The sequence below is a fragment of the Girardinichthys multiradiatus genome, chromosome 15 (assembly GCF_021462225.1).
Source record: "Girardinichthys multiradiatus isolate DD_20200921_A chromosome 15, DD_fGirMul_XY1, whole genome shotgun sequence".
In the NCBI taxonomy this organism is placed as follows: domain Eukaryota; kingdom Metazoa; phylum Chordata; class Actinopteri; order Cyprinodontiformes; family Goodeidae; genus Girardinichthys; species Girardinichthys multiradiatus.
Window position 1 is genome coordinate 17,139,892 of NC_061808.1, and position 8,765 is coordinate 17,148,656.

At 37.4% G+C, this 8,765-nt stretch overlaps 2 protein-coding genes across 2 annotated transcripts; both read left to right on the forward strand.

Moving 5' to 3' along the window:
• The first annotated feature begins 707 nt into the window (after positions 1-707).
• LOC124882022 (uncharacterized protein C1orf115-like) lies at positions 708-3,725 on the forward strand. The gene is made up of 2 exons (XM_047388110.1): positions 708-1,263; positions 2,066-3,725. The coding sequence occupies exons 1-2, from the start codon at positions 997-999 to the stop codon at positions 2,201-2,203; spliced, it is 405 nt and encodes a 134-aa protein (XP_047244066.1). The 5' UTR covers positions 708-996; the 3' UTR covers positions 2,204-3,725.
• Positions 3,726-3,767: 42 nt separating this feature from the next.
• Positions 3,768-7,994, forward strand: tmem18 (transmembrane protein 18). The gene is made up of 5 exons (XM_047388441.1): positions 3,768-3,950; positions 4,064-4,181; positions 7,262-7,316; positions 7,434-7,527; positions 7,650-7,994. The coding sequence occupies exons 1-5, from the start codon at positions 3,858-3,860 to the stop codon at positions 7,746-7,748; spliced, it is 459 nt and encodes a 152-aa protein (XP_047244397.1). The 5' UTR covers positions 3,768-3,857; the 3' UTR covers positions 7,749-7,994.
• The last annotated feature ends 771 nt before the right edge of the window (positions 7,995-8,765 follow it).

An 8,765-nucleotide genomic window follows, 5' to 3' on the forward strand; every position in this document is an offset into this window, starting at 1 on the left:
AGCGCAATAATGAAAGAAAACCTGGTAGAGGTTTCAAAGAGTGTTAGACTTTCACGAGAAGGTTTACCTTACAGCAGGACAACAGCCCTGTATAAACGGCTAGAGCGACGATGGAGTCGTTCATGGGGGTCCATCTGCATAAACTGCCCGTGCTGACGTCCAAACTGTACCATTCTTGAATTGCAGTTGGGGGCAGCAAGTGTACCTTAGGCCACACTACTGGGTGTGTCAGTTTTAGATCTAAGCATATTCTTGCATTAGAATGGCCCAGTCAAATTCCACACCTAAATCCTATTGTGAATCTGAGGCTAGATTTGAAAAGTTACGTTCACAGACGCACTCCACCTGAAGCCCAAGGGAAATAAATATTCTTGCAAGGCACTGTGAAAGCATGGATAAAGTAGTTAAAATACCCTATTGGGCATTAGACCAGAGATTAAATTAAGGCAGGCAAACCAGTATTTTTTCTAGGATAATTAAACATTTATTAGTGTGTTTACTTAAGAGTTAGGCAGGTTTACGAAAAACAAATTACTCTAAAATGTCAATATAAGTGTAGCGATTCGAAATGAATCGCTACACTTATATAGCCACCCCGATTCGAAATGAGTTTGTGCCGTTTGATGGTGAATTTAACATGACATGAAAAGGGCAGAATGAACTGTTAAAACGAGCAATGAAGATAAAAGCAAGGACCTTTCTATTAGAATGTTTAAGATAAATTTTAAAATAAAACTCAAAGGTGTGCCTGTCATACCATATGCTTCAGGATAATGGTCACTTAGATTAAAGCGTTGCACCTAAGATCCTGAGGCCGTTTCACGGTTAACCTTGCAAGGGGGGTTTGCACCTTTAAGGGCTGTGCGCCAAATCCCCCCTCACCAGTGTAATGCATTTCAGCCTAGTTCACATAACACTAGTTGACAACATAGCTGACCTCTCTGAGGAAACCAGCGCCTTTCCTTACATCTCCTAAATCTGCAACCAGGAGATAACATGAAGCCCAAATCTTTTCCATCACAACGGTTTGACAGGAATTCAGCAGCACTGTCGGGTGAAAGGAGAAGTAGTGGTGCAGCAAAGTATCAACGGTATGTTGATTCTGTGGATCAAGCATCCTCCAATGAAAGCAGACCAAATAAGAAAGCCAAAAGAGACCTAAACTTTACCTTTCTGCCAGAGAGGTATGAGCCACTGATAGATGATGAAGCAAAAGAAGAGCAGAAAAAAAGGAAGAAAGAAAGCTACAAGAAAGTAAAAAAGGTAGGTCATGTGCATTTGAACTAAAATAAAGTATATTTACACATAGATTATATGGAATAAGCGGTAGAAAATGACTGACTTAAAATAATTTCACATGGGATAATGGGAATATCAAATCAGTCATGATTCCTTTTAATCAGATAAAAATAGCCAGATAAAATAAACTTATATATTAAATACGAATAAACTTATTTACAAATTTGCCATCTTAACTGGGGAGAAAAAAAGAGTCAAGTAAAATAAAAATAACGGCATGTTTATTTTTATTGCACTTTCATACACACAGCTGTATTTTCAACTATCTTTGCCAAACATTTTAGGTTAGATGTGGGATTGTATTTACTCAATACTGAGGCATCCAGAATAGGCATCTTTTAAAGAGATTTGATCACCATGCACTGTTGTTTATGCAGATTTTTCCCAATGTACTAGTTCAAAACTGAAGATTATCTGCCTACATTTATGGTTTCATAGTTCCACTAGTAAATAAAGTTATATTCAGTTCATCCCGTTCCTGCTGCTGCAGCGGGTCAGCCCTTTCCTGTTCAGGATGCATGAAACAATGGATTTCCCAGGACTTTTTGTATTTATGTTGCAGTCAGGAGGAGAACGAGCTTCTCTTCCTGCTGTTGCTATTGTGCCCCAAAGGAATATATATACATCCTTGAAAATCATCTCCTGTCTTCATTATTTTAACCTGTTTCTGTATAAATCATGGGTAACTCACACATTAAAATATGAATACAGGGGTTGAATTTATGATATATTGAAAAACGTTTTGATGATTTTTGTCTGTATTTAGAATGTTGGGAAGGCACTTCGCACCACCTGGAAGTGTTTGATGCTTGGCCTGTACAACTTTGCTCTTGCCTACTCCACTCCCATCACAGTGGCAGCGACTTTTGTCCCAGATTTCCACCCCAGCAGAGACAGGACATGAGCTGCGCTGCAGGGATCCAGCCTTTGGTGTTTGCTGCTAATAGTTGTAATACTGGGACCTTGACCAAATACTCTCTGTAGGCTTTAAACGCTGTTGTATTTGAAATAACATCATATGTATGTTTTTGTTTTGTAAAGTCCACCTAGTTAGATTTGATAAACTAAAGTTTCAATGTTTAAAAAATGACGTGTGTTTTTTTTTTTTCATATTTGACCAGTTTTTAAATGTTTTATTATTTTTTTTTTATACAGAAATATGTCGGGTAAGTTTTTTGCACTGATCTCGTCAGATGTATATATTAGTTACAGTATGCAACTGTTTATTTAACAGTTATTTAACAGGACTTTTTGAATTTGGAAAGGTTTTTTCATCAACAATCTTGTTGGAATTTTTACATGCTTAGATGTGTCTCCTGCAGCAGGATACCAGTAGCAATTTGTGTATTTGGGAAATAAGTGTGGACAAAGATGTTTAGAAGCAGGACATTTTTAACAAGAAGGTAATTAACAGTATATTGTAAAAAGACTCTTTAAAATCAACTCAGCTCTATGAGAAGGAAGTCATACACCTGACCAAAATATATATCAAAATGAGCAATGTTTGTTTATTACGGCATTATAAGACACATTTTAGCCATGGTGCCCCATTTTTATGCAATTTGTTCAATAAAATGCCATTAATACTCACTCTTTTCAGGTCATAAGCCTAGAGTGTGCAGTCTGGTTACATGCTGGGAAATGGCATACAAGATGTAATGTTTGCTTTACAAGAAGTTAAACAAGAACAAGAATGGTAGTCAGTTGGAGCAAGACAGAAATCATTTACTTAAATGATGAGACAAGAGGAACAGTGAAACTGCAAAGAGGAGTGGTATTGAGTGTTTAAGTACCTGTAATCAACCTATCAAAAAAAACAAAGGGAGCAAACAAGAGAGCAGTGGAAGGATTTGCCTCAGAATAGCCGCAAGAGTTAAAGGGAAGGTTTGCGTTATGGCATGTAGACCTGTTTTGATGTATAGTTTGGAGACCTGTGGTAAAACAAATTAAAGGAGGCTTAGATTTTCATTGGGAGGCAACAAAATGGACATGTTTAAAAAATAGTATATCATAGGCAGATCATCAACTGACAGAAGATGATATTCTGTAATATAAACTAAATGTGTTATAGTATGTATTAAAAACCTTATAAGTTGTGTTGTATATTTTTTCATTGGTAAAATAAGTTTTGGGACTCAGATCTTTTGTAGTAACAGAGAAAACGTATTTTTCTTTATGATAAATGATGTCTACGTGTATACTACACTGTATTTCATGATTAAATAGGATGTTCAAATGCTGTTTTATGTTCTACTTCCGTTTTTGATCAAAGATTTTACAAACTCTGTTTGTAACTGTGTAAAAATTAGTGGCGTAAAAATAAATTTGGTTTATTCTTACGTATTGAACCTTGAGAGATGAAATGTTAAATTCAATTGTAATTTTTTTTTTTTTTGGGTAAAAATAAATAAAACAAATCACTCAGACTCGTTATTTGTGTTTACCCTTCGAAGGAAAATGATTGGCTGCCCGTCTCTGACCTCATCCGCCTACCATCTCATTTCCGTTTTCTTTCACCTTAAGCTAAGCTACACGGTTAGCTTAGTGCTTTATTGAAAATGACAGACCAAAAAACAGAGAATATTAGCTCCATACCCATCGACGGATTCAGCAATTTAAGAATAACGTCGATATGGACGTTTCTTATGTCTGTAAGTTTTACTTTGGTTTTCCAAAATTACTTGGCTAACTAGCTAGTCGAGGTGTTAGCTATCACTGGCTGAAAACAACGATTTAGTACAGTGAACATTTTGTGTGTTTACAGGTGCAGTGGTCGGAGCCATGGCTAATGGGGCTCTTATTGTTTCATGTGGTGTGTTTGTTCCTGACTGTGGTGACCTGTAGGTTTTACAGAGCTCAGATCTGCCACTTCCTGATAATCGGTACGTGTTCTGCAGCATCCCAACAGAACCCGGATCGGTTCCTTAAAACTACGGATTTATTTGTTTTTATCAACAGAAGCAGAAAGAGCCTGTGTTCATAACTAGAGTAATGGGTTGTGTTTTAATAGGAAAGTAATTGTGGATTTCATGAACCTGTTCCACTAAAGGACATAATTTACAATTCAGAAGAATCAACATTATCCAGGCTATCCTTTCTACTGACCTAAAACCATAGTTATAGATTTTTATTGGATCATTGAAAGACAGAGTATTAACTGTACATGATTTTCTTTGAGTAATAAACCGTCAGCAGCCTTAAATATAAAGGGCCAACAGTGCCTCAATTAAAAAGATTAAACTTAATTTGATCAGGTAAATGTGACAAAGTAGTTAAAACAGCAAATACATACATACAATGTTACTAAACAGGAAAAAAACTGAAGGTTTTAATAATTTATTATTTCATTGACCTATGCTGAAGCACATCATACATTTGTTTTACAGGTCCTTCTCAAAATATTAGCATATTGTGATAAAGTTCATTATTTTCCATAATGTCATGATGAAAATTTAACATTCATATATTTTAGATTCATTGCACACTAACTGAAATATTTCAGGTCTTTTATTGTCTTAATACGGATGATTTTGGCATACAGCTCATGAAAACCCAAAATTCCTATCTCACAAAATTAGCATATTTCATCCGACCAATAAAAGAAAAGTGTTTTTAATACAAAAAACGTCAACCTTCAAATAATCATGTACAGTTATGCACTCAATACTTGGTCGGGAATCCTTTTGCAGAAATGACTGCTTCAATGCGGCGTGGCATGGAGGCAATCAGCCTGTGGCACTGCTGAGGTCTTATGGAGGCCCAGGATGCTTCGATAGCGGCCTTTAGCTCATCCAGAGTGTTGGATCTTGAGTCTCTCAACGTTCTCTTCACAATATCCCACAGATTCTCTATGGGGTTCAGGTCAGGAGAGTTGGCAGGCCAATTGAGCACAGTGATACCATGGTCAATAAACCATTTACCAGTGGTTTTGGCACTGTGAGCAGGTGCCAGGTCGTGCTGAAAAATGAAATCTTCATCTCCATAAAGCTTTTCAGCAGATGGAAGCATGAAGTGCTCCAAAATCTCCTGATAGCTAGCTGCATTGACCCTGCCCTTTATAAAACACAGTGGACCAACACCAGCAGCTGACACGGCACCCCAGACCATCACTGACTGTGGGTACTTGACACTGGACTTCTGGCATTTTGGCATTTCCTTCTCCCCAGTCTTCCTCCAAACTCTGGCACCTTGATTTCCGAATGACATGCAGAATTTGCTTTCATCCGAAAAAAGTACTTTGGACCACTGAGCAACAGTCCAGTGCTGCTTCTCTGTAGCCCAGGTCAGGCGCTTCTGCCGCTGTTTCTGGTTCAAAAGTGGCTTGACCTGGGGAATGCGGCACCTGTAGCCCATTTCCTGCACATGCCTGTGCACGGTGGCTCTGGATGTTTCTACTCCAGACTCAGTCCACTGCTTCCGCAGGTCCCCCAAGGTCTGGAATCGGCCCTTCTCCACAATCTTCCTCAGGGTCCTGTCACCTCTTCTCGTTGTGCAGCGTTTTCTGCCACACTTTTTCCTTCCCACAGACTTCCCACTGAGGTGCCTTGATACAGCACTCTGGGAACAGCCTATTCGTTCAGAAATTTCTTTCTGTGTCTTACCCTCTTGCTTGAGGGTGTCAATAGTGGCCTTCTGGACAGCAGTCAGGTCGGCAGTCTTACCCATGATTGGGGTTTTGAGTGATGAACCAGGCTGGGAGTTTTAAAGGCCTCAGGAATCTTTTGCAGGTGTTTAGAGTTAACTCGTTGATTCAGATGATTAGGTTCATAGCTCGTTTAGAGACCCTTTTAATGATATGCTAATTTTGTGAGATAGGAATTTTGGGTTTTTATGAGCTGTATGCCAAAGTCATCCGTATTAAGACAATAAAGGACCTGAAATATTTCAGTTAGTGTGCAATGAATCTAAAATATATGAATGTTAAATTTTCATCATTACATTATGGAAAATAATGAACTTTATCACAATATGCTAATATTTTGAGAAGGACCTGTATTCATCAGCTTTGACCAGTTATACTGAAACACTGGGACAAGTGTAAGTCCTTTAAAGACATAGAGAGAACATAAAGTTAATGGCAGCAATAAATGCAGATAATGCAATTCATTCTGGTTCTTCATCACAGTATTTCAAATACAGCTTGATACTGTAATTTGGATACCTTTCACATGCTAGATGGTGACAAAGTGCTTCCAAATGGATTATTGATATGTTCAGAGTATACATCAATATGCATCTCCGCTGTATGAAGACCAAAAGTGGTTTGAGGCGATTTTGGGACCATAGTCTAAAAAGGATTAAATGGTAAACAGTTTCACAGAAACCATCAAATAAATAAATGCTTTTAATATATGATGGATTAACATTTTATTAAATGTCTTTAAAAATACTTTTATACTATACATTTAATAAATTAGCAAAAATTATATTGCTATGTACTTATTTATTTAATGATGTATTGTTATTAAGTGTATTTACTTACCCGTTTACTATGCTATACAATTTTTGATGTGAAAAAATGAAAATTTGACTTGAAAATTAATTTATTTAATTTTGGCTGTTTTGGATAGGAATTTAATCATTCTTTACTCTCATCAATATGAAGGCACACTATGCACACTGCAGTATGTGGTTTGTGAAAATAATTCAGGACTGCTTTTATCATAAACCCTTTATTCCTATTATATCTAGTCCATATCTCTGTTCTGTATACTGCTGTTTTGTCTGTATTTCCTGTTGAAGAAAAATGTTTTTGTTTCATAAGAGGTAAACAACTACACACTGAGGATCTTGGTGACTGTAAATCATGACTGTTAAATAATTGTCAAGTAATCCTGTATATCTCATTTGGCTAATTTTACAGACCAGTGACAGGAAAGAGCAGGGATGTGGTGATGTTATCATGTTTGTCATTATGTTGTGCGTTTAAATGATCACTTGTTAATGTACGATTTTTTCACAGTTGGCCTGGTTTATAGTGCTGAATACCTAAATGAGCTGGCAGCAATGAACTGGAGGTGAGACCTAGTCTTTTTTTTTTTTTGTCAGTTCGGGCATCTATTACTGTGTATGCATTGAAACAAACTTTGTAAAAATGTTAAGGGAAAGTTTGCTTTTTCTCAATCTTCCTTCAGGTCGTTTTCTAATTTCCAGTACTTTGACTCCAAGGGCATGTTTATATCACTTGTTTACTCAATTCCTCTCCTGCTCAATGCAGTCATCATTGTGGCAAGTTTTCAACTTCATTTCCCTTCAACATGTCACATCAAACAAATTTGTCAGAAATGCTCTCTAAAAGATTAAACATCAGATCATGTGTAAGTCTTGCTCTTTTTCTTCCATGCTGACAGATGGTGTGGGTTTACAGGACCTTTTCCACCATGGCTGAACTCAAGACGCTTCAGCTGAAGAGAAGGGCCCGTCGAGAAAAGAGGGAGAAAAACGACTGATCTTGTTCCCTATGTCCGTACATGGCCTTGACTGGGAGTATTTCGAATCTCTCCCCAACTAATCCTGAATTTTGGAAAAGGAAAACGGATTCTTTCTATTGACTTAAAATGGACTACTACTTTCATGATGAAACTCTTTTTTTATTTAGCTGTGAAAAGATGATAAAATGGGATTTATGTAGACCAAAGGACATTATTGTTTTCTATTTATGTGTTTGAGTGTTACAGTAAAAGATAATGAACATTTTTGTAAAGGTTGTTTTTTTTTTATTCTAAAGGTGTGTGTGTGTATATATATATATATATATATATATATATATATATATATATATTCAGACTATATTCCCAAAGGTACTCGCTCACCTGCCGTGAGTCGCATATGAAATTAAGTAACACCGCATTCTTAATCCGTAGGGTTCAATATTATATCTGTCCACCCTTGCAGCTATAACAACTTCAACTCTTCTGGGAAGGCTGTCCACAAGGTTTAGAAGCGGTTCATGGGATTTTTTTGACCATTCTTCTAGAAGCATATTGGCCAGGTCTTAGACTGATGTTGGACAAGAAGGCTTGGCTCTCACTCTCCACTCTAATTCATCCCAAAGGTGATCTATTGGGTTGAGGTCAGGACTCTGAGCAGGCCAGTGAAGTTCTTTCAAACCAAACTCTCTCATCCATGTCTTTATGGACCTTGCTTTGCACACTGGTGCACACTCATGTTAGAAGAGGCCATCTCCAAACTGTTTTAACAAAGTTGAAGCTCTCTACGCATTGTTCGTGAGCTAACTTGAAGGCCAGATGAAGTTTGGAGTTTTGTAGTGATTGACTCTGCAGAAAGTTGGCGACCTCTGCACTCTGTCCGCTGCCCCCGCTCCTTCAGTTTTCGTGGCCTAGCACTTCATGGCTAAGCTGCAGTCGTTTCACTTCCACTTTCTTCTAATACCAATGACAGTTGACGGAATATTCAGGAGGGAGGAAATTTGCTTCCAGTTAGAAGAAACTTTGGGTAAATGAAAA

Bases quoted from the DNA above. Each gene is read 5' to 3' on its own strand.
- tmem18 (XM_047388441.1), top strand. From the start codon at position 3,858: ATGACAGACCAAAAAACAGAGAATATTAGCTCCATACCCATCGACGGA. The intron at 7,317-7,433 runs GTGAGACCTAGT...ATCTTCCTTCAG, and splicing joins CTGGCAGCAATGAACTGGAG to GTCGTTTTCTAATTTCCAGT. The intron at 7,528-7,649 runs GCAAGTTTTCAA...CCATGCTGACAG, and splicing joins TCAATGCAGTCATCATTGTG to ATGGTGTGGGTTTACAGGAC.
- LOC124882022 (XM_047388110.1), top strand. From the start codon at position 997: ATGAAGCCCAAATCTTTTCCATCACAACGGTTTGACAGGAATTCAGCA. The intron at 1,264-2,065 runs GTAGGTCATGTG...GTCTGTATTTAG, and splicing joins GCTACAAGAAAGTAAAAAAG to AATGTTGGGAAGGCACTTCG.